This window comes from Danio rerio, chromosome 3 (genome assembly GCF_049306965.1).
Source record: "Danio rerio strain Tuebingen ecotype United States chromosome 3, GRCz12tu, whole genome shotgun sequence".
In the NCBI taxonomy this organism is placed as follows: Eukaryota; Metazoa; Chordata; class Actinopteri; order Cypriniformes; family Danionidae; genus Danio; species Danio rerio.
Window position 1 is genome coordinate 28,010,221 of NC_133178.1, and position 26,154 is coordinate 28,036,374.

A 26,154-nucleotide genomic window follows, 5' to 3' on the forward strand; every position below is an offset into this window, starting at 1 on the left:
TTTATTCTTCATAATAAAGCCGAGAAAGAGCAGAGCAGACCCCAGAGCATTCTGAAGTCTCTCCTGGACACCTTCTGAAGTATCTGTGTTCTCCAAAATCTTTATAAAGGTAATTATGACACACCCCTTTGTGTCTCTTTTTAACTTTTGACCGTTTTTGAATAGGTTTTCTAGTCTAAGGGGTCCTGCTATTCTTGGCTCTCAGCCCACTACAGTAGCTCATGTCAACAGAGATGTTACAGGTCTATGTCAGCAAAGTATAGATGCAACTTATGCAAAGGAACTAAGTGTTTACATACATTGTTATGATAGGATAATGACTTGATAATATGTTACTTATTCTAACTTCTAACACATATAGCTTCATACAAGTATTTAACATATATAATCAGTGCTTTACATATTCAGTTATTCTACACAATCAGTCACTTAGCCTTCTCCTAGTGTTGTTCCTGTGCAGGCATACTCATCTTACACAGTATTTTTAACACATGCTGGCATGTTTGCTGCAAACACTACATACATTTTGTGAAGAGAAAATTAACTGCTTTACACTTAGAAAATACTTCATACAGAGAGAATAAAATCTTCTTCAGGACCCACTACACTTTGTAAATAAAATAGCTTCAGTGCCTAAAGCTGCTGTACTGTACATTATATATTTTCAGCTAGAAGGTGATAACATTTTAGTATGTGAAGTACTTCACTGTGGAAACGCATATGCTGAGGTGCAAGTAATTTTATTACATGTACAGTCAATTTTCATTTTTACCAAATTGGAAACTTACTACGCTGCGAGTACAAAAAAAAAAGTTACCATTGCTTAGTCTTTTTAATCACATTTCATACTGGAAATGGGACAGTGACAGCTTTAACATGAACATACTGGCACATAACCATTCAACAAATGAAATACTCACATTGTCTGTGGATTAACGTAAATTCTATAAACAGTTCAATAAATGGTCAGGCAGTTGAAAATGATCACATATGGAATCATTTGCTTTGGATGGGTATTATTGTAAACACAGATAAAAAAAATGCAGATACAATATGGAGTGTCTTAAGTGCAACAGATGGGACAAAATGCATTTGCTAAAAGATCAGGGCCGTCACATGCTGCCTATGTAGCTGCTTACTGTATGTTGAACAAGTAATCACTGTGCAACTGCTAAAAACGTTTTTGTTTTTTATAGTCTGTATAATATGAGTTTGATCTGACACATGCTGCAGCTGAAGTTCTAAAGCACCTTATAAAATGCAATTCATTTTAAGCTAAACACCAAAATGCGGAAACACATTTACATTTTTCAGTGCAAGAGAGACTTGCGAGTATTTACATTACACATTTCACACATTTCGACTATTTCATTTGTTTTTACATGTTTCACTTTAATTAAATTCGCTTAGGCTTGACAGTTATATTAAATGTTGTTTATAGTTAATGTTGCTTTGATTTCTGGTTGTTTTATACTATCTTTTTCTGTAAAAGATTTATTAAAGCACAATTGGAACTAAATATATGTTCAAAATGTCATGAAGTCTGCTTTATTCAGGGCTATTTTAGTATATTTTTGAATGGCCTGTAACAAACTCAAAATTAAGTGAAAAATGGTGTTATTAATTACTCACCCTTGTGTAATTTTGAACCTATAAGACCTTTTATAGTCTTCGGAACAGAAACCCAGCACACAATTTAATAAGACATTGATATTAGGTTAGATTAAAATTCATTGTCTAGCCAGTGTATATTTTGACGTCCAATAACGATGTGAAATGACGTCCAATAATGATGTGAAATGACGTTGATATTTTCGTTGATTTTAGGTTGTTTTGGTAAATCCAATGTCGAGCCAATATCCTAAACCAAAGTCATATTGACGTCAAATTATTGACAATTATTTATTAAATTATTAACAAAATGTAAGGTCTCCACGACGTTGGGGTACAAAGGTACTAACAAAGTTACTGATGTCCTGTGTCTACTGGGAATTAAGACATTTTACGTGAAGTCTGAGAGCTCCCTCATCCTCCATAATCCTCAAGATGCAAGAATGCTTTTGTGCGTACATAAAACAAAAAGAATGACTTTATTCAGCAGTTTCTTCTCCTCAGTGTCAGTATAGGGGGCACACACATGACATTCACCTCTATTGTATTACTTCTGATGGCTCTGAGCTTTGTTTCAAGAAAAGGAAGTCACATACAGGCATCCAAATAATGTGTCAGAGGTGCATTCACGTGGATGTGCTCCCTATACTGACACTGAGAAGAATAATCTGATAAATAAAGTCAATATTTAGTTTTTAGGTGTGCACAAAAGTATATTTGTAGTTTAATAATATTGCAGTTGAAGTCATATGGTCTGTTTTGAGGGTGATGTTTGGTATACATCTGTAGTTTGAAAGAGTCTGGAACTTTTCTGGAGGATGAAGGAGCTCTCAGATTTCACATAAAAAATCTTTAATTGCGTTCTGAAGATGAGCGAAAGTCTCACAGGCATTCATACCTCACAAAAATTGATAGCCAACAGAATCACTGATCTTATTCTTTAATATTTGCGAAGATTAAAGTAAGCACTTTAATCTCCAGCCAGTCGTATTTTAGTCGAATGTAAATGGCACAAAAAATCGAATATGATCAGCAAAATATGATTTGTGCAATAAACTTTGCAGTGTAAATCCATCCACAGTATCAATCCATATCCAAGCTCTCACTCATTTATAATAAATGCCCCACGCTTTATCACCCAGCACAAGCCTAGGGTTTATAAAAGTCACACCTGACAGCAGCTGGATCACTCTGGCTCTCCGCGGCCCAGCGTCTCAGCAGCACAGGCTCCTCACAGCACACCTCAGCTTCAGCAGCCACTGACAGCCCCATAAGGATCAGAGTGAGATTGATGGAGAGCAGAACAATAACACTCAGGCCCCTGGTGCCCACTGACTCACCCGCTTCCCCCTGCAGCGCTGCAATTCCAGCAGAGTGCAGAGACAGATGGAGGCTGCTGCAGGATAGAGTGCATGAACCAATCCTGCCGATCCGTCTTTTCCCACTCACGTTCAGCTTTCAGCGTATCCCCTCCCCACCCCCACCAAGCATCTCAATTTATAACCCCTCATCTGAAAACAATGCCCTGATTTATGTCTCTTAAATGGATAGAGTTTGTCCCCAGCCTGCGGGTACAGTCAACAGGCTATGGTAACTGTTAGCAGATGTCTGGGATGACGTATGGTTGGAGGAAACGCAGAGGATGAATCAGCATCACAGACTGGAAGCTATAGTTGTGCCAATTATTAATCAGCTTCATCATCGCTCTGCTGCATCGAGGACTGTTAAACGCAAATGAGTTTGTTTCACTCTAGTTTGTCAGGGGTTTTATGGGATGCTGCTGTTGAATGTTGTTGTTTTTTCATATTTATAAAAAAAGAACTTTTTAGTTATTTTAGTTTTATAAACTAATTTTTGTCTACCATCCGTAGTCAGCAATAATCCAATCAGGGCTGTGTTTCCGAAAATCATTATTAGCCAACTCACATTGCAAGTTTCGTCATTACAAACCTAGTTCGTTGATTTGGCGTTTTCTAAATCTGTCGTTCCAACGAACATTTACAAACTTCATCGAAAAACTTGCATGCTGGCAACTACACCTCTGGAGCTGTAGTTAGAAGCATAGTTCCTGGCTTTGTTCTATTCCCAGTTATCCCAACTATTTATTTAGAACATTCTAACATTTAAACTTGGAATTATTTTAAGTCATCACTCGTGGGTGTAATTCAAAGTATTTTTACAGTTAAGTTTTTTTTTTTTAAGCAATCTTCATGTTTACAATTGCGCTCCCTTCACAGTGCACTTTGAAAACATTGATGTCATTTTGAACACAGCTCATGACGAAAGCCATAGGTGACCTATTATTTAAAACTGGAATTTTCGTTATGTCTCCAAAGCTTGTGAAAACAAAAAGCATACTTTAATGCTTTTAATTGATAGCAGGTTATTTGTCAAGTGTCAGTAGTGTTTATGACATGGGCCTGTTGGTTAGAACATTTCTGCAGTGATTTGCATGTGTCAAATTGTAAAAGTAGACTTTACAAAAGTTAAAAAATAAATAATATCCTACTTAATAACAATAATAATAATAATAATAATAATAATTATTATTATTATAACAAATAATAATAATACAAATAATCGTCATTGTCATCACCATTAATATTATTAATTTAGGATTTTTTTAATTTGCTAATAAATATTATGTTTTATTTCTCAATGAATAACCTTATTATTTATTTCTTTATATGATTCATATATGATATTAGAATACATCTTAGCTTTTGTAAGTGATTTTGTGTTTGAGAATAGAATATGTAATATTCTCAATAGTATTTGTAAAGGAAACATAGGCTTTAACATGTGCTCTTTAAATATATTTCAATTAATATGGAAAATGAGTGCATGTTTTTACCAAAACTAATACTGGAATTTATTTTAAATGTATGTGCGTGTAAAACAATACAATTTGCACAAAGAAATTATGGGGTTTTTCCTCTAAAGAAGTTGTTACTCCACCCCGTTCAGAGCATCATTATGAGCGTTTTACATTATGTTTGGGACACACCCCAGATTGATCCAAGCCTGCAATACATAGACTGATTTCGCCCTACTGCCTTATCTTCAGTTTGAAAGAATCCCCCCTTCCACCCCATCTCCTCCTTTTCTTCCTTTATCAGGGGGAGCTCTCCAGACCTACCTGATCACGGACTCCCTTACATGCTAATTGACCAGGCGAGAGCCCTGGGATAAATTATCTCTAAGCTCAGGGTTTTCTCCCAGGACAGCATGCCAAACCTGCTAATAGCATCAAGCAATATCTAAGTGTGAACTCTTGAAACAAAGTAATAAATAATCATTTGTTGTTTTTAAATTGGCAGTTCAAACGATGGCCATTGTAATATTGTTATGATTTAAAACATAATTTTAATGTCATATTATTAATAGATAAGCACAGCAGCAGACTGTTTTAAGGGAAAGTAAGGGAATTGTATTGGAAAGTGAGAACCCTGAATAGCTTGTTAATGTACCTGCTCTTTCACACTTTCACACTTTCACTTAACTTTCACACTTATTGGGTTAATTTGAATAAGTTATCATGAAAAGTATCTGTTAGCTATGACTATATTTGCAATAGAGACTAATTAATACACTTTCTTGTTTTATTTTCTTCTCAAGTTTGACTGTCTGTTTGAGCAGACAGTTAAAAAACAAAAACATATTTTACACTGATTTACAGTAGGCAACTAACACATTATATTTTAGATTAACAGTAAATACTAAACAAATCCTTTGAAGCAAATTTAGAGCAAGAATAATTTAATGGCATATTTAAAAAATAAAAATAACCCTACAGTAAATACAGATTTGATTTATTGCTTTTTTGATTTGGAAATGTGTTTTATGTATATGTATTTATGTGTGTATGTGTATTTGTATATATATTAATTTATTTTACCTTATTAATTTTATTTGTTTTAGTATGTCCTTGTCATTACACTTCAGTTTTTCCTTTTGTATTGAAACTATTGTTATTGCTTGCACTATAATTAATACTATTATTTAACAACCTGTATATTGGTTATTACATTTATATCTATGCACTTGGCTATAATGCTTATTGTCTACGGCATATTTTTCTGTGTTTGAAAAATACAAAATAAAAGAAAATCATTCATTCATTCATTTTCTTTTCTACTTAGTCCCTTTATTAATCCAGGGTCGCCACGACGGAATGAGCTACCAACTTATCCAGCACATGTTTTATGCAGCGCATGCCCTTCCAGCCACAACCTATCTCTGGGAAACATCCATACACACTCGTCCACACTCATACACTACGGACAATCTTAGTCTACTCATTTCACATGTACCACATGTCTTTGGACTGTGGGGGAAACCGGAGCACCCAGAGGATAAACTCCACACAGAAACGCCAACTGACCCAGCTGAGGCTCGAACCAGCGACCTTCTTGCTGTGAGGCAACAGCACTACCTACTGCGCCAACAAATTTTTCTTTAGGCAATGCGATGAAAAAAATAAATAAATAAAAGAAAAAAAGCTTAATTTAATGATCTCATAGCAGCCCCAAAGTATAAATTGTTTGAATTTTATTTATAACAATTTGTCAGAAAAAAATATAGCCTGTTCCCCATAGAAGTGTCTTGAGAATATTGTAAAATATTAATTACTGTCATCATGGCAAAGATAAAATAAATCAGTTATTCAAAATGAGTTAATAAAACTATTATGTTTAGAAATGTGTTGAAAAAAATCTTCTCTACATTAAACAGAAATTAAGGGGGGGGGGGGGGTAGAGGGACTCATAATTCAGGGGTGCTAATAATTCTTAATTTAACTGTATATGTTCAAGAACTATACATTTCTTGTCACAGGGTGCAGCCAATAGACTAGAATTATTGTACAAAGACCCATCATACTCTCATACTACAATGTTTCATGATAGTTCACCCCAAAATAAAAATTTAGTCATCATTTAATGACCCTTAACATGTTCCAAACAAGTTTAAGTTTTTTTTATTTCCTTTTGAAGACAAAGTTAGATATTTTGAAAAATGTTGAAAGACGTTAACCATTGACATGCATGTTAGGAGAAACCTAGTCTAAGTCAAGGGTTACCATTTTACAGCATCCTTCAAAAAATCTTTTTCATCAGAGCAAAAAACTTAAACTGCATTTGAACAAGTCAGAGGTGAGAAAATGATGACAAGTCCTTTCCAATGGTCGCTTAAAGAGCTCGCACTGCCCCAAAAAGAGTTTTAACTTGGTGATAGTTCTGATATTATCTTAAAAAAATAAAGTTATTTTATGAATTACTGGAAATAGGAATCTGATTATGTAAAGCCTCCCATTTGTAACTTGTTACCGCCAGCACTGATGCTATGTTTTTTTTTTTTTTTTTAAGTATCACAACAGGCTCATTTATCTCCTGCTATGTGTTGCATTCTGAATTGTGTAAAGCGTCTCTTCAGCAAGACTGGTCTCATCCCTGGCTTCTGTCCAACCAGGACATATGTCTCCCCACACAGCACTGATATCATTTTTATAGGCTCCTCATCTCTGACAGACTCATTCATCTCACATCCTGTTGAGGTCGATGGGAAACATACGCTATCAGAATATCTAAGCGTGAGAGCAGCATTGAGAGATTGTTTTTTTTTTTTTCTCTTTTTGCTTCTGCAGTATTCTGGGAATGCACATATTTGGCTGCAAGTTCAGCCTGAAGACAGAGGCTGGGGACACCGTACCTGACAGGAAGAACTTTGACTCTCTGCTTTGGGCCATTGTTACAGTGTTTCAGGTGCGTAGTGCTCTCAAAACTCATCTCACTTATAAAAGCACTGCTGCAGGTGATGCCAACACAGGCCAGCTGGGAGTTGGGTGAAAACAAATTTTAATCACACGCACACACACACACCTGGATTTTCTCTACAGAGTTGAGATGTCTAGACATTTACACAATACTACACACACAAAAAATGGGCAAAATGTAACAGAAAACTTGTTATATATACACTCTCATAAAGGGATACTTAACTTAAAGTAAGACTAAAACAGTCTTATTTTATATGTCCCCTGGAGTTAAACTGTTGAGTTTTACCATCTTTCAATCCATTCAGCTGTACTCCGGCTCTGGGGGGAGGACTTTTAGCTTAGCTTAGCATCAATCATTGAATCAGATTAGACCATTAGCATCTCATTTAAAATGTTAAAAGGAATTTAGATAATTTTCGTATTTAAAGTTGTAAACTCTAAGTCAAAATGTGTAGGAACTATCCTCTCATTCCAGCATATTAATCAAGGAACTACAGCAGGTAAGATGATATTATGCTGCACTGTTACCTATATGGGGACTATTTTTTGGTATCGCATAATTTCAGTGTGGCATGATACAACAGCAATTCCTTGATTCCAGTTCCTTGATCATACTTTTTTATTTCTTAAACAATGATTGGATACAAGATGTCAACAATGCCAACATTTATTGGGTTCAAATTGTGAATTAAGGCCTAATTTTCAGACATGAATTGACCAAGGGTTGACTTGAACCCATTTGCTTTCATTTAAGTGTAATTTCTTATTTGATTACAACTTATTTGTGTGTGTGTGCAGATCTTAACTCAAGAGGACTGGAACATGGTTTTGTATAACGGCATGGCCTCCACCTCGCCTCTGGCAGCCCTGTATTTCGTCGCGCTCATGACTTTTGGAAACTACGTTCTATTCAATCTGCTTGTGGCCATCTTGGTTGAAGGATTTCAGGCTGAGGTAAGGTACACACCTAGGGGCATCTGTGTTTTGCTGCTGCACAAAACAATCTGCAATAGAACAGGGCCAATAACAAGGGTTCCCACCGGCCATGGAATTTCTGGAATATCATGAAAATTTAAAAGATCTATTCCAGACACCGAAATTCAGACATTATACAGTTGAAGTAAGAATTATTTGCTGCCATTTAATTTTTTTTTCCTTTTTTAAATGTTTCCCAAATGATGTTTAACAGACCAAGGAAGTTTTCACAGTAGGTCTGGTAATATTTTCTTTTCTGGAGAAAGTCTTTTTTGTTTTATTTCAGCTAGAATAAAAGCAGTTTTTTAATATTTTAAAACCATTTTAAGGTTAAAATTATTAGCCCCTTTAAGCAACAGGTATATATTTATATTTTTTAATTGTCTACAAAACAAACCAGCATTATACAAAAACTTGCCTAATTACGCTTACATGCCTAATTACGCTAACATGCCTAGTTAACTTAATTATATATAAATTATATATTTAAATTATATTAAAAAATTAGAATAATTTTGTTTTACACAGAATCCTGTTGTATTTCTGCTTTTGGGTATGGGTTAATTTTTTAGATTTTTTTTTATTCCTTTTTATGCTCATCAACTGCAGTCACCAAATTTAGCAGTTCTGTTAACTAAGATGCAGGCATAATATACCATTTATAAGCTTTGGCTTGAGAATGACTGCTTCAAAGACTGGGTATTATAAAGTAGATGTATGAATATAAAGTTTATAAAACTACTATTGAGCTATCAATTATGAGAGAGAAAACCTTAAAGTACTTAAAGTAATATATTATCAGTTCAGCAGTTATGACCATTTTAATATTGTTATTCATCAGCGGTTTCTCAATTCATTAGAGGCCATGGAAATTCAGCTATTGAGTCAGTGAAAATCAGGGGAATTCAAGAAATTTGATATTTGGCATAAAGTGGGAACTTTGAATGACTTGTGGGTGTACCCGCTCAATATTAAACTTTCACATTTTCTGAGATAACTTCAATAAGTTATCATGAAATGCAACTGTTGGCTGTGCCTATTTTTGTAATAGGGGCTAATTGGTGCTGATGTTTGGCAACAAAATGACAGCAAGAACATGTCATAGCTCAAATCGCTAACACTGTCCCAGGGCATTTTTCCAGGGGCTTTTGTTGCTCTTGCCGGTGAATATATTTTCGATGTGCAGACTTGTATAAATAGGGCTCCGTGGGCAGGTATGCAGACTGCAGGAGTAGGTCATCTCTCCGGGGAGCTTGTAGAAATGGGCCTGCAGGTAATGGTCTAGATCTGAGAAACTGTGTTTGGGTGAGTGGGGAACTAGAGCAAATGTGTCTGACTTTTAGAGGGAGGGCAACGAGATTGACATATCTATTAAACAATGCTTAGGGCTGTTTAGTTATTTAGTTAGAAGAGATATTCTGTCTCATTCTGTGGTCTTTTTGTTTGTCGAGTTTAGTTATGTATGGAACAAAACAATGACACTAATATTACAGTGAGCAAAGATTTCATATGGTCTGCATTTTTTTACTACAAATGTTTCATTAATGTTTAGATGGTTACTTCGCGAAGTGTTGCCAAGTCTGCTTATTGTAAATGATGTTTATTAAAAATATAGTTCACACAAAAATGTAAATTATGTCATCATTTACTCACCGTCAACTTTGAGTTGTTGTTTTTGTTGTTGTTGTTTTTTTTTTTACAAAATATGACATTGTAAAGATTGTCGTAAACTGGTAACTACTGACTTCCTTAGTATTTCTTTTTCCTCCTATGGATGGTTACTGGTTTGGTTACAATGTTTAGTCTTACTCAAACTGGGATGTGTTTCCCAAACAACAATGTAACTCACGACTGAACCACCATAGCATGATGCAAAAAAGAAAAAGAATGATTTAGTGTTTTCCAAAATTTTACTTGCTTTGTTGCAGATCCATCATTTGAAACACGTTGGTTATAATGTTAAACAAGCATAATAATGCTCTAAACAGGGTGGAGTAACAACAGTCTCTATTGGTGGCCTCGTGTTTTAAACATTTAAAAAAAAAAAAGCTTTTATTTTAAGTGCTTTTTTCAAACAAGACCCGATAAGAACTTAATTATTTGAAAGAATTGGTGCATATAGAAAGAGTTTGGAGTCGGCACAGTGGTTCAGTGGCAAGAACTGTCGCCTCACAGCAAGAACGTTGCTGGTTTGACTCCCGGTTGGGTCAGTTTTCTGTGTGGAGTTTGCATGTTCTCCCCATGTTCACGTGGATTTTTTTCCGGGTGCTCCGATTTCACCCACAGTTCAATAACATGTGGTATAAGTAAATTTGGTAAACATAATTGGTGTGCTTGAATCTGAGATTGTATGGGTGTTTCCCAGTGCTGGCTTGCTGCTAGAAGGGCATCCGCTGTGCAAAACCGCAATAGTTGGTGGTTCATTCTGCTGTTGTGACTCAAACAAGGAACTAAACCGAAGGAGAATTAATGATTAGTAAGAGTTTCTGATGTAATGAGGTTGCAGTGATAATCACTAAGGGATCTAATGGCATTTTAGTTATGGTGTCTAGTTATACAGTGTGTTTATGCACTTTTTTTTAAAAGAAAAAGACAAAAAATAACAAACAAAAAAAAAACATCAGAAACCATCAGATCCATCAGAAAAAGACGAGGTAAATTTTGCAGAAAGCGTCAGTGAATGAAGGACCTGTTAGTCTGTTGTTTTCATTTGTATTTTCATTTTTTTTTCAATCTTCTGGTCACTGATAAAACCCAAACTCAGAATCATATAGGGATAACTGGGAATAGAACACAACCAGAAACTATGCTTCTTACTACAGCTCTAGAAGTGTAGCTGCAGGCGCACAAGTTTGTCAAGCAGTTTGCAAATGTTTCTTGGATCGTTGGACTTGGGAAACGCCAAATCAACACACTATGTAATGATATGTAATATGTAATGTATATGTAATATGTAATGACGGTACTTGGGATCTTAGTTGGCTAACAATGGTTTTCAGAAAGACACCCCTGGTTTGAAACAAGTCAAGGGTAAACAAATAATGGCATAATTTTCATTTTTGAGTTAACTACCCCTTTTTTTTGTGCTTAAACAGTCTATTTAATGAAGTTAATACACTCAGAAAAAAATGATACAATGTTGTACCAAAGAAGGTACAAACCCATAAGCTTTTTACTATCGATTCATGTTTTAATATGGAAATTATTCATAAATCGCTTTACCTTTTCACTATTTTTTCATAAATATTGTAATACAGGAGTTGTCCAACACTTATGTACCTTCATTTTTGTACCATAAAAGGTACAGTACAGTTTCATAATAGGTCTTTTCTGTACTTTATAAGGTACAGCTTTTATATAGACACAAAACTGTTCGTTAAGGAACATTATTTGTACCACCATGTACCTTTTTTTCTGAGAGTGTAAAGTAATAAAGTGCTGATTGTGATAATTTGGAATGTGGCTTATTTGTTTATAAGATAAAGAGTTTAGGTTAAATTTGACTGTAGGCTTTTTAATTTTTTGATGTTTTTTTTTCCTAGCAATATCTGACAAAATCGAGTCAAAATGTATACACTAACTGTATATTGTCGCTCAATTCATACAAAAGAGACACACACATTTAAACATATCATTGCCAACTTTGTAGAGCTTTTTTTTTTTTTTTTATATATAAAGGAGTTTGTCACTAGCTGCCTTTTCAGGTTTCAGTTCAGGTGTTGAATATAATTGTCACACAAATAAATAACTGAACTCTGTACAAAACTGGATTAAGCACTAAAAGGGGAAATGACAACCAAATCCAGCTGAAGTTTGTTCTTGTCTTTGCAAATTGAAATATGTGCATGCAAATTTGACGTGGATTTACTTCATAACTCAAACTGACCTGTGCTGTTTTGACTTTTCTAACTGTATGTTTTAATTTATTTCTCTCTGGGACAGGGCGATGCTAACCGTTCCTACTCGGATGATGACAGATCATCTTGTAATTTAGAAGAAACCGAGAAAAAGGACTCTCTCCAGCTGTCAGGTACTGAATTGAAGACATACTTAAGAAGTGTTCTTAAGGAGATAGTTGAAAAAAAAAGGCAAATCACTCACTGTTTAGTCTTTCTTAAGTGGTTCTAACTAAAGCACATCAAGATTGTGCTAAGTACGATAAAATCCTGGATTAACATCTGCTGTATGTTGATAAACATATTTTTTGTTTGAAAATGTAGGCTAATCCATACCTATTCCCTGCCCCTAAACCAATGATCTTAAACTCAATTGCTGGAGGGCCACAGCTCTGCAGAGTTTAGCTCCAACCACTTCTGACTCACACCTGCTTAGTAGTCTCTAGTAGTCTTGAACACCTTGTTTAGTTGAATCAGCTGTGTTTGATTATGGTTGGAGCAAATCTTTGCAGAGCTGCAACCCTCAAAGAATCAAGTTTAAACCCAACCATAACTGTAAATTATTCCCAAAATCAAAGGAGAATAATAGTGGGATAACACGCATGTAGAACTGTAAGCCTAAACTTAACATTATCGGTAAACATATCACTTAATTCTGATTGGCTAATTGGAACATTGTTCTAGTATCAACATATATGTTAATCCAGGAACATGTCCTCAGGGGCGGATTTAGTAATTTGGGGTCCTAAGCAATTCCAACCAATTCCAACCAAAACCAGCAGTCTTAAAATGCACCCTTTCTGATTTTATTTAATTTTTATTTATTTAGCTGTTTTTTATATCACTCAAATCTCTTATCTATGTTCCATCTTAATGTAATCTCTACATTTTAAATGAATAGTTTTCTTAAAATTATTTTACAACTAAAAATAATAAATATCTATTTTTATATATAAATTTAACTGCTGGACTGCACTGTTCTATTTTATTTTAAATTACATAATATTTAATTGCATTCAAATTTTATTTGTTTGCGTCTTATACAAAATATTATAGGAAACAATGTTTTATATATAGTTTATAGGCAGAGCTTGACATTAACACCCTTTGGTTTTAGTGGCGTGTTAGACAGTCACTCCCACTAGCCACTTTGGCTGGTTGAAAATAATTTTTAAATTGCCAGAGCTGTCTCGTCCATAAAGATCAAAATTTTTGTTTAAGACGGTTTGTAAATATGCATGCAAATCTTAGAACCAAGAAGCAGCACCATTTAGAACTGTTTGCCAGAGCAAAAGAAAGCAGGTAAATACTGAATGTGAAGATGATCAGGTGCGCGTTGGGAGGCGTTCCTCAGTCACTGATGTTGTAAGCGAGGCACAGCTGATGTGATGCGCACAAGTGCTTAAAAGTTCCTGTTTCCTTGTGCAAAACAACCGCGACTGGAATCGCAACTGGTGCGATCGTTTCTTTTTGAAATAGACTGGAAAAAACTATGCTTGTGCATCCACAGTTCTGATGATTTCAAGAAATTTCCAGGTTTTTAGTAAGCAGCAGCTGTTGCCGCTTTTGCTTTTACCATTCTTTGAACGAATTATTATTCGGCCTAACGTTAAACATGTACACGTGATCATCCTTTAATTATTGCACACAGAATGTTTTTCATCTGCTTTCTTTTGCTTAGAACTTTGTGTTAATATGTTTTATTGATCCGCTTTTACAAAAACATTGTTTTATTAAGAGATCAACTCTTCTTTTATCTATAGTTATCTGATGATCTGGGACCTTAAATCTGGACAAACTACTATACTGTGTATAGTTCTAAATAATTGATTCAATTGATTCAATTGTTTCATAAGAACGTTTTTGCTAAATAAAATGTGTATGTATACAGATATATTTAGCTTGTTTTGACACATTTTTAAAAATTTGTGCCAAGGAAATAATTTATACTTATTTATTATTTTGATTGGGGGCCTGCAGATTTCCTTGGGCACTAAGGCGCTGCTAACCGCACTAATTGGTTAAATCCGCCTCTGCTTGGTAAAAATCAGGTTGACGGATTCCAAACCTTTATGAGTATCTTTAGCCTGTTGAACACTGAAGAAGATATTTTAAAGAAAGCTGAAAACCTGTAACCATTGACTTCCATTGTAGGAAAAACAAGTACTATGTAAGTCAGTGGTTAGAAGTTTTCAGATTTCTTCAAAATATCTTCTTCAATGTTTAACAGAAGAAAGAAACTCAGGTTTGGAACAAGTGATGACAGAATTTTCATTTTTGGCTGAAGCATCCTCGTGTTTACATTTAGTTTAAAACTTTCTTAACAAGCAACTGTGAATGATGCATGTGAATATTTGGTGAGAGAGAGAGAAAGAATCATGGCACTTTGTGGTCCGAGACTTGATGTTATGAATAATGCATACACACACTACAGCTCTCCACAGACACAAGACAAACTTACATGCTCCCACTAGTGTCGCCTGGCATGAAAGTGGGGTTAAGAGATACCAGAAAACACAGAAGCTTGAAACTTTAATAGGCCTGGTGAATCACACTCATTAATTCCCCACCACAAACACAAAACAAATGGTTTTTCAAGTCACCATCCTCCCCAATAAGCTTCCTAGTGCTTCTCAGACTTTGAATTCTTTGGATGTTTTTGTGATCTAATGAGTCTTGGCATGTGTGTTTGTGCAGATCCCAAGATTTCCACGTTGACCCCTAACGGGCATCTGGATTTAGCACCTGCACCCAATGCTAGGGGCTTTTACCCATCTGAAAGGCTGAGCTTTGCCCTGGGTTCGCGCAAGAGCAGCGTTAGCTCTCTGGGCAGGGCTAGCCTGGAGCAAACCACGCTGGTGAGCCTATTGTGCATGCTTCCATCAACCTGCCATTCATTACAGGGTTTAACTCACCAAAGCTATATCATACCACTCCAGCAATCCAAAACCTCTTTAAAAAGCACAAAGAACACAATAATTATCCATCAGCTCTGCATGTATTAGCATTTAGCGAACCATTAATAAGACACTTACTCAGCACTTAGAGCCGTCTCTACTTGTCTAGCTAGCACTATATTAGCATTCGCGCAGAGGGTCGTTGAGCGGGCACTCCAAGAGCTGAGAGCAACTTATAAACTACATAATTATTTTTTTACAATGGTTTAAATAATAACAGGCTTTTGTGATGCGGTTGGCTTTTTTCAAGGGTTTTATGGTGAGGGGGAACTTGCTAAGAATGAGTTGAAAACATGGTTTATTTGTATGCGCTGTCTGTTGTTTTACTGTAGATAGATTTACAAGGAATTATGTAAATCAGGTAACTCTCAATATGAAATTGCATTGTGTGGGATGTTTTGGACTCTGGAGGATGCTGCAGAATACCAAAAATAGAGAAAATTTACTGGACTGCATACACTAAAGTCTTGTCGCGGTTTTAAGAGCAACACATAACAACTTGACTTCTTGTTGATCATTTGGAAAAGTTGCAGAAGTTCGATTTTTCTGATAAATCATCTGTTGAACTTAATCCCAATCCTTAGAAATACTGCAAAATATAGCACTCCTCTTCATACTTCAGCCTCCACATCAAAGTTTCTGAAAGAAAAGAAGGTCAAGGTGCTCCAGGATTAGCCAGCCCAGTTCCCAGACATGAACATTATTGAGCATGTCTGAAGTAAGTAGTTTATTAATTATTTTATTTTAAAATAAAATAATTAATGAATTATTAATTATTAATAACTTTATTAATTATTTAACTTTAATTTTTATATTAAGTTTATTCAGTTTTTTGAGTCATTGCAGAGATGTTTGAATGCAGTCCTCCAAGACTTATGGGAGTCATAGACAATATTCATTCTTTTCCCACTACAGCATGACTTTATATAATACAGTAAATAAATAATTAAAAATCAAGGCATGATTACATTTTATTTAAAAAAATAAATAAATAAAATGGGCATAATCTAGAGGCCTTTGCCTTTCACCTTTCATATAAGCCACTTCTGATACCAAATGATCAACTATGAGTCAAGTTATTATTTGTTGTTTCTAAAACTTGGATAGACGACAAGACCTTTGTCAGGTAGTGTAGTACCAACCCACAAATGGAATATAAAATTGTGGATATTTGATGCTAATTAGACTGTAAATCACAGTTAGATAACATTAAAAATGCTGTTTGATTGCCTCTGAATTCCACGTAAAACAAAAATAGTATGTTGTTTTACATATAAATAGTATTTAGTGAAGCTCTTCTTTTAATTAGAATGTACTTGACTTACAGTAGTATGGACTACTTAAAACCTCTATTTTCTACAGCTGAAACTGTTAAATGTGGTGACTCAGTGTATTGTGGCCTGAACAAATTAAACTTTTTCTTGATATTTTTCTGCCTTTTCAACGTTTTATTTGCAGTCTTAGTTTTCAAAAATATTGTAATAAAGAAATAGGCAATAAAATTGTCTTATAAAAAGCCATTTGAAATAAAATGTTTTAAAAAAGTAAATATAATGTGAGGTTTAATATTTTACTGTTGTCGGAGGTTTATTGTCATTAGTGGTACAATTTGAAGTGGCTAAATTAAATAGCTGTAATTTCTTATACCACCATTGCACTGAAAAGAAAAGTTAAACTACCATGTCTTTCATTCAAATGACATTTTTATAACCTGTAGTTCTCAAAGTAGTATTTTTACTTTAATCCCGCAGTTTTTTGTCATTTGACCATGGCATTTCTCATCAAGAAGCGCTTGGCATCTGCCATTACTTGATTCAAATGTGAAGTTTTAATTCCATAAATAAATAAGTTGAACTATCAGTTTGTGGTCTCTATAAAATAATATTTTACCTTTAAGTGGATATCACTTCTTTCTTTCTCTATGCTTTATATTTATTTACCATGAAAATAATGCCATTCTTGTGATAGTATATGCAATAGGGAGAATAAATATTTTGGTTAATATTAAATTACAGTTTTAGTTTCTACCAAGACAAAACTATACATTTGCGGAACATTTATAAATTAGCAGTAAAAAATTACATTATTTTCTTTTTCAAGATTATACTATACTTTGATCTTGTACCAAAGTAAAGTAACTAAAACAAATTAATAAATACATAATGGTATCTAGTAAACAGTATTGTTACTTTGTGAATGTAATTTATTTATTTATTTATTTTTTATAAATATTTATTTAGAGTAAAATAAGTGTTAAAGTTTGCACCAAAGTTAAGTTATACTTTTGGAAAAACTCGAACTTTAGCTGAAACAAATTACAGTAATCTTCTAATTGGTTGATACGATAAGGAAACACTAATCACCATAATGATTACTTCCAACAAAAGGGTTTCACAAGCTCATTTTTTGAAGTAAGTTTGGTGATGTTCCCTAAAATTGTACAGTTTAACAGAACTCATCTCTTTAGAAAATGAGTGGAGAGAGAAATTAAAAGATAGTGAGGAAAATGAGTGACAATTGGATTAAGAATTTAATTTAAAATAAGTTTTTTTTTTCTAAGTAACAACCCAACTATATATTAATTGCCATCACACAAATAAATGTACAATAATTCATTTTAATTTAATAAATAATTTAGTTTTATTTTATTCGTAAGCAATATAAAAGTTTCAGACTAGCACATAACATTGAATTAGGCATGATAAAACACATTGCTGTGTACTTAAGTTCAGCTTTATTTATTGACTCACAATTTGCATTCTGTGCATTAGTGTCCAGGACGAGCATCTCTTTACCACAATTGGGGACGCCCCGCACGGCCAGGAATATGGAGCCGCAGGTCGAGTTGGAACAGCTTGGGACGGTCCTCCAGATGTCTGGGGATGGGGGGTGGAGGCAGTTTACGAGTCCGTAGCCCTCACTGTCATCCCGCCGAGCAGGAATCCCTGCTGTCTCCTCCACCTCCGCCTCTCCATCCGCCTCTGCTCCCCAGACACTTTCCCCCACGCAGGGAACGCAGGGCTCTGTCTCTGGAGCTCCCAGAGCTTCTACAGGTGCCAGGACCACCCCTGCCTCCTCTGCACCCCCGCCAGCGCAAGAAGAGCTTCTCTGGGGGTCTGGGAAGCGTTGGAGAGCATCAGGACTGTAATGGGAAAACGCCATCAGTTCAACCACAAATCATTAATGAAGTCTACCCTCAGGTCAACACACGCAAGGACAGGGAGGATCTAGAGGATGAGCTAGACTATGTAAGTTACCTGTGAACATTCTTCTTATATCCAACTTATTCCTGCATCTCATGTTGCTATATGTAAATTATGAAAGTAACTTTTGTTCAATGGTTAAAAACTCAGTTAAGTGTTTTTTTTTTTTTTTTTTTTACTGGGGGGTACAATCATCTTAAAAGTACACGTTAATTAACAAATTAGTTTTAGCAGGCCATGAATAACCCCAGAAACTTCAGACTCATTTCCCATTAATTTTACAGACATGTTAAATATTGCTTTCACATTAAAACGCCAAGCATAATTTCATTTAAAATTATGGGTTACACTTAAAGGGTCATGACACCCCCCACTTTTCGGTTCAGGTCTACCTCAGAATGTTTTCAAAAGATGCATCATAGTGGGCGTGGAGCTCCTCGAGCAAAAGGCAGGAGTGGGCGTGGCCAGCAGGAGAGAAGGAGGGGAGCAAACAACTGTTGTCAGTTAGCTCACAAAATGAGACACACGCCGTGAGCACTGCAAAAAATGCTTTTCTTACTTAGATTTTTTGTCTTGTTTCTAGTCCAAATATCTAAAAGTTCCTAAATCGAGAAGAATTTTATAAACAAGCAAAAGATATTGCCTTGTTTTGAGAAATATTATGCCAATATTAAGTCAGTTTATCCTTAAAACAAGCAGAATAATCTGCCAATGGGGTAAGCAAAATAATCTTATGTCAAAAGAAAAAACAAGATTATTTTGCTTACCCCATTGGTAGATTATTGTGCTTGTTTTAAGGATAAACTGACTTAATATTGGCATATTATTTCCTAAAACAAGGCAATATGTTTTGCTTGTCTAGAAAATGCTTCTTGATATAAAAAATGTTAGATATTTAGACTAGAAACAAGACAAAGAATCTAAGCAAGAAAAGCATTTTTTGCAGTGAGGAGACTCATGATTTTATAGTTTACAAAATTAAAATGCAAACAAATAAACAATATTTTAATGCCCTGCTACATTTGTTATTCGTAATTTCATATACAGATAACCACAATTTCTATCATTATGAAGATAATTGTGTTCATATAAACTCTATAAATGAAAACTTTTCCCTCAACCCCCAGGTCTGAATGCAGACTCAGTGCAGCAGGTCTCTTGCCCTGTCTATTATAACCATTAGCCCTGCTGGTAGTCTATAGGATTTAGGCGAACACAGCAGCAGGGTGATGTGTCTAAATGTGAACGAACTCCACTGAGAAAAGACAACGTCTGCCATTCTCCAATTCTCGTACAATTCTCCCGACAAAAATGCTTGCTGCACACAAACAGCTTAGTTGGCCCTGACAGCATCGAGAGGAAAAACATGCAACAAATCACATGGATCATGGAAACAAACACATACGACCTTTCATGAACAGCTAAATACTGTGTGGGTCCATGTCTCACAGCTTGGCTCTGGCAGGTCTGCCTTGCCTTCGGAAAGCACGCGCAGTCATGAATAATTAAAAAGCAGGCTCTTTTCATAGGATAAGAAAACTCCGCTATGAATAATAATGAGAAACTGACAGGCCATCTTTGCACTTGCAGTTTGGCGCTACGTCGCTCAAAATGATTCTCAACACACAAATCTGTTAAAACCTCAAAAAAGTACTCGGGTTTTGTGAACCTTTAAAAATACAGTAAGGTTTCATTAGTACATGTATTCACTAACATGATCTAAGAATGAACAATACTTGTTGAGCATTTATTAATCATAGTTCAACATTTACTAATGCGTTATTAAATACAAAGTTGTGCTTGTTCACAAGAACTAACAGTAAACCAACTAAAGTTAACATTCATTAACTAACTTTAACCAGAGTTGGGGATTCCACATTAATGTGTTTCTGTATTCTTATTACGTTTTTGGGGAGCGCAGTAATGTAACAAATTCCGTTTAAAATTTGTGTAATTTAATCCCAGTTACTAAAGTCAATGTAATTGCATTACTTACCTTACAAATATAGTTTTTAGAAGAAAAAAACTGCTTCTTTTAAATAACATTTTCCACTGCAACGTCAGTAAATAAGCATGTGCTTTTAAATTGCTGGAGAACATAAGATGAAATGGTTACTGACGAGAGTGGCTGCTTCTTCGATTGGAAATACAGACATTACTTTGTTTTCATAAAAACAAAAATATTGCTGTGAAATGCAGTCTACATCCAGTCTCTAAAGTTCTTTCGACTGCTTTTAACTTAACCAGCAACTTGTTCAAGCATTTGAATAGAAAGCAGCTCTATGACAGTACCTGTCTCCAAGGAGGACACCGGTGCCTAAAAACACAGCAGCTAAACAGCCTAAGCTGGATTTTTGTGCAGGATCGGGCGTGAAGGTGTCTCCTGAATGTAAAGAGAAGCATAAATGCTTAAGGGGCGGTTCACATATCGCGTCTTTTGCTCATGCAAGTTCACTATTTCCTCTGGAGGTGCGCGGCTTGCGCTGAATGCATACTCGCAATTTCCAGGCGCACCAGTTGAAAACCTGTGAGTCATGCAACAACAACTGACCCATCAGCTTTATGCTTTGTATTGAATATACACATTTCTGTAGACTAATTACCTCAGACAAACACAGAACACCCAAACACTGCAGAGCATTTGCACACTATGAATGTCAATGGTTACAGGTATCCGGTTTTCTTCAAGTCTTCTTCTACAAACAGGTGGAATAAGTGACTGGTGAGAGAATGTTAAGTTTTGGGCAAACCTCTTTTGAATATGTCAAGCTGCTGTGATCAACCCATTGTACTATTTTTGAGTGAATATTAAATTACTGAAAGAGGTACAGTTTATTAAGTAAAAGTAACTTCAAAGTAATTTAAAGGGCCATGAAACCAGCAGGGTGTTTTCACACCTCTACTTTGGAAAAAGTCAGAAAAGTGGGCGTGTCCAGCTCTGTTTAGGGGGGAGTGTCGGAGGAACTAAAGTGGGAGGGTGTGGGAGTGTCTATTTGGGCACGCGCGAGTTTCAGTCAAAATACTCACACACAGGAGAAAGTGATGGTGTTTAACCTACATGGACATCTGTAGTGGAATTATTTGCCAAATTATTAAATGGTGGACTTTAACTGCAGTTTGGCTCTTTCATTCAGGGAATTCATTCATGCCCCTCGCGACAAACGAGATATTTGATTCGAGGAGCTGCTCTAAGCGTGTATTTTTCATGCAATGTTTAATATCGCACGGCGAATGAGAGAAAAAAAAACCTCAGCATTTCCCGGAAACTTAGATGCACACGGCAGGTAGCGTCAGAAAGCCGCGTGTGTTATTCCGGTCACAAAATGCGGTTAAAAACCCTACACGAGGTTAAAGTTTGGTTGTGGTCCTAACATGTTACGGTGCAATAGTTAACTTAGTTTGATACGAACAAACTGAATAAACAAAGAGCACTGGTTGCTCACATACCAAATCTGTAGAGACAGGACAATCACCAGCAACTAGAGCCGCGTCTTTATGAAGAGAATACTACAAGCGAATCCAGATCTCAGCGTTTGCAGATGAGAACAGCTCTCAGGTAAACAATAATCCTCCTTAGACACGTAAGTTATTGTTGTCGAGCGTCGCGTACACTGTTTATCCACACGTGAGTCTGAGCTCTCACCGAGAGAAAAAGAAAATGAAACTTAACGGCAGCAAACTATAAAAGCAACACTTCACGCTTGTTTTGCCAACACAACGTGGCGTCTTTGTCGTGTAAACACAGTAATGAATATTAATGAAGTTGCACAATAGAGCGCGCTGATTGGTTTGAACCAAGCCTTACTCATGCATTAATGCATCACACTGTAAGACGTAATAAGACTCACTCTGGCACAGACGCCCAGTCTGCAGGCTGGAATACAGGCTATTATGTCATGACCGTGACGCAGCTTCAAAAATTAGTTTCAAACAGGAAGTACGAATTTGCTTGAAATAACGCAAAAACAACCAATTTACACTTTTTAAAATATAGGTGTCTTAATAGTGTTTTTAGCAGTGTGGGACACATATACGACTGTCAACAGCTCAAAAAATGTGTTTTGGTGTTTCGTGACCCTTTAATTACTAATCTGATTGCTTTTTACATTAAGTAATTAGTAATGTGATCAGATTACAATTCACAATACAAATCCAGTAGTAGTCAGTAATTTGTAATCTATTAATGTTTTAAGTAAATTACCCAACACTGACTTTAACTATTCTGTAGAAATACAGTACTGTAATAAATGTATTTTCTGTTCTTTGTTTATGTTTGTAACCAACAGGAACTAATGCAATCTTATTGTAAAGTTTTACCAAACTATTAGTTTCATGGCGAATAAATGTAAAGCATAAAGTGTACCTCTGTACGTCACACTCAGTTTTCACTATGTGTATGTGTACAGCAACCTTATAAATTGAAATAAATTGCTTCAGTTATTTTGAATGGAAGTTCTTTTGATTTAGAAGTGCAACCCATAGTTTAAAATTCAGTAAGCCTATACATAAAAATGGGGATGGGTAACAATAGTTTACACAATCTTTCATTATTTACTTATCGTTATTATGTTTCAAACGCATTAACTGTCTTTCGTCCCTTGAACACAAAGAGAGATTGTTTAATGTTGTTGTTTGTCATATTGTTGTTGTTTTTATCATTCCAATGAAAGTGATAGTGAGAGTGTTGTGAAGCTTCAAAAAAGCCTCATAAAGTAATGTGTCATATTCAGAGCTTTAAACATGATCAATATTATAGCTTTTGGAGAGTAATAGATCAAAATGTTCCTTATTTACTAATCGTCACTTTGCTGGAGCTCTCAAATCTCATTCACATTTAAACTGGCGAGTTGCAATTGCTCATGACAGCCAGTTATGTTTGGGGTCATCAGCATTAATCCTGGAATGATGTGCCTTCACACCATATTTAAATATGAGGTTTGAACCATAATTCAAAGGAAATTTGAAACGGGACCTCAGTACTGTGAAGGGGAAAATATTTCCATTTTAATACCAAATTAAATGTTGATCTGCCTTTCAAATGAAGTTCATTTGCATTACCTTTTTTATATACAGTCAAAATGATTAGCTCTCCTGTGATTTTTTTTTTATTATTTTTCAAAAATTTCCCAGGTCATGTTTAACAGATCAAGAACATTTTCACAGTATTTCCTATAATATCGTTTCTTCTGGAAAAAGTTTAATTCGACTGCAGGAAATGCAGTTTTAAAAATTTTAAAGACAATTATAAGGTCAATTTTATTTGCTCCCTTACATATTATATTTTATTTTTATATTATATTATTATTATGTTATATTTGTAAATACATTATATATATTTTTTTTTCATTTTCTTCAGAACAAACCACTGTTAAGCATTAATTTGCCTAATTACCCCAACCCTCTTGTTAAGCTAATAACTTAGTTAAGACTTATAATACTAATACTAGTATGTTGCAAAATAACTAGTGAAATATTATGTATTGTCAGTATGGCAAAGACAAAACATATGAGTTATTAAATCTATTCAGTTTAAAAATGAAAAAAGCAAGGACATTTTCAAAATGTCTGATAATATTGTTTCTTCTGGAGAAAGCCTGACTTGTTTTATTTCAGCTACAATAAAAGCAGTTTTTAATAAAAAAAAAAAATAAATAAGGTCAAAATTATTAGTCCCTTTAAGTTAATTATTTCTGATAGTCTACAGAACAAACTATCATTATACAATACTGCCTAGTTAACATAATTAACCTAGTTAAGCCTTTAAATGTCACTTTAAGCTGTACAGAAGTGTCTTGAAAAATATCAAGTAAAAATATTACTTACTGTCATCAGGGCCAAGATAAAATAATCAGTTATTAGAAATGAGTTATTAAAATTATTATGTTTAGAAATGTGTTGAAAAACATGTCCCATCTGTTAAACAGAGATTGGGGGAAAAAGTAAACAGGGATAATAATTTAGGGGGGCGAAAAATTCTGAGCTCAACTGTATATTTAAAAAAATATATATATTTTTTAAAACTTAATTTTCCAAATATTTTTTTATTTTATATAAATTCTGTTATTTTTGACATTGTACAATTGGAGTTATTACAGTAGTAAAAATATTAATCAGTACAGTTGTAAATATTTCTTAAACTTCAAATAAGCATATTAAAATTATTTCTGAAGAATTAAATGAATATGAAGAAGCAATGACTGCCATAGTAGAAATGACTAAATTTTAAAAATACATATATTTAAATAAAAATTTTATTTGAAATAATATTTCAAATAAAAAAATACTATGCCCCCAACACACACACAGATGCATTATTTTATTGTATTGTTTAGTTTTTTTGAACGATATTTTTTTGAACGACTTCTTTCTTAAACATGTAAAATTATACAAACCCTAATATTTAAATAATATATAAATATACAGTATGACTTTAGCAGTTTTGCTTGTTTTTATATGTATAATTTATTTATTTAATAAAATTTTTTATTCTTTTTTATTTTTTATTCAAAGTTTTGTTGTCATCTGTAAGAAATGAATTAAAAGGTTAACACATTTGGTTTTAATGAAGATTAGAGTTGTTTTCATTTATTTTCTTTTCGGCTTAGTCCCTTTTATTAATCAGGGGTCACCACAGCGTAATGACCCAACAACTTATCAAGCACATGTTTTTAACGCAGTGAATACCCTTCCAGCTGCAACCCATCACTAGGAAACACCCATACACGCTCATTCACATACACACAGTACGAACAATTTAGCTTGCTGCATGTCTTTGGACTGTGGGGGAAACCAGAGCACCCGGAGGAAACCCACACAATCATGTGAAGAACATGCAAACTGCACACAGAAATGGCAACTGAACTAGCTGGGGCTTGAACCAGCGACCTTCTTGCTGTGAGGTGATTGTGCTACCCACTGCGCCACCATGCTGCCCTAGATTAGAGTTGTATTTTAAATAAATTTTATTTTTCACTAATGAGTTATCTGAGGATTCTGGAAAGGCTTTACGCCTGTAAAAAAGCTTGTCCACACAATGTAAATAATCCTGACACACCGCCAATTGTTCATACAATGAACTACACAATTAAAATCACCCAATTATTATCTGTTGAGGAAGAACGCTAACAGATGGCAGTAGGATTTTAGTTTTTAATTTAAAGCCAGACTCTTGTTTTTAAAGCCAGATTCTCTTGTTTTGTAAGCAATTAAGAGTAACACTGCGGCTCCATGGGACCTGAAACATTGGATAGCTGCGTTTTATAACTGCTTCAACTACAGTATCAAATGTGTTTCCAAGAATGTTCTTCCACCTTGGATTGTGGAGAATTCATCTCAGTCATCACTGTTGGCAAAAGATCATATGCTAAATGCATCTTTTTCTCTCGGCAGAGTCTGTGTTTCCGGATCCAGAAGATGATGGAGGTGTACAGACCGGACTGGTGTGAGACCAGGGAAGACTGGTCTGTCTTCCTCTTCTCTCCTCAAAACAAGTCAGTGCTTTCACTGTCTGATTTCTGTGAATATATAACAGTCTTAAAAAGCTCTTTATGAGAGCTGAGGGAAGCTGATTTACCTGGTCTTGTTCGCACACAATTTATATAGGTAGTTTTAGATATTATGCACTATACATCTGTTCTCTGCTTATTTTGTAATTGAGAAAAAAACAGATGAATGCATGCCATTCCACCATTTCACAGTTGTTTGTAAAGATTGACTTATTAAGTGAGCCTACAGTA

General features: G+C 34.9%; 1 protein-coding gene across 4 annotated transcripts in view; it reads left to right on the plus strand.

The window, feature by feature from the left end:
- The window catches only part of cacna1ia (calcium voltage-gated channel subunit alpha1 Ia), a 413,851-nt gene that overhangs the window by 298,265 nt on the left and 89,432 nt on the right, over positions 1 to 26,154 (plus strand). For all 4 annotated transcript variants that reach the window (XM_073944536.1, XM_073944538.1, XM_073944539.1 and 1 more), the window contains 6 exons: positions 7,256 to 7,373; positions 8,186 to 8,341; positions 12,305 to 12,392; positions 14,956 to 15,116; positions 17,987 to 18,463; positions 25,808 to 25,908. In XM_073944536.1, the coding sequence (XP_073800637.1) occupies positions 7,256 to 7,373; positions 8,186 to 8,341; positions 12,305 to 12,392; positions 14,956 to 15,116; positions 17,987 to 18,463; positions 25,808 to 25,908 (1,101 nt within the window). The remainder of the gene's footprint in view (positions 1 to 7,255; positions 7,374 to 8,185; positions 8,342 to 12,304; positions 12,393 to 14,955; positions 15,117 to 17,986; positions 18,464 to 25,807; positions 25,909 to 26,154) is intronic.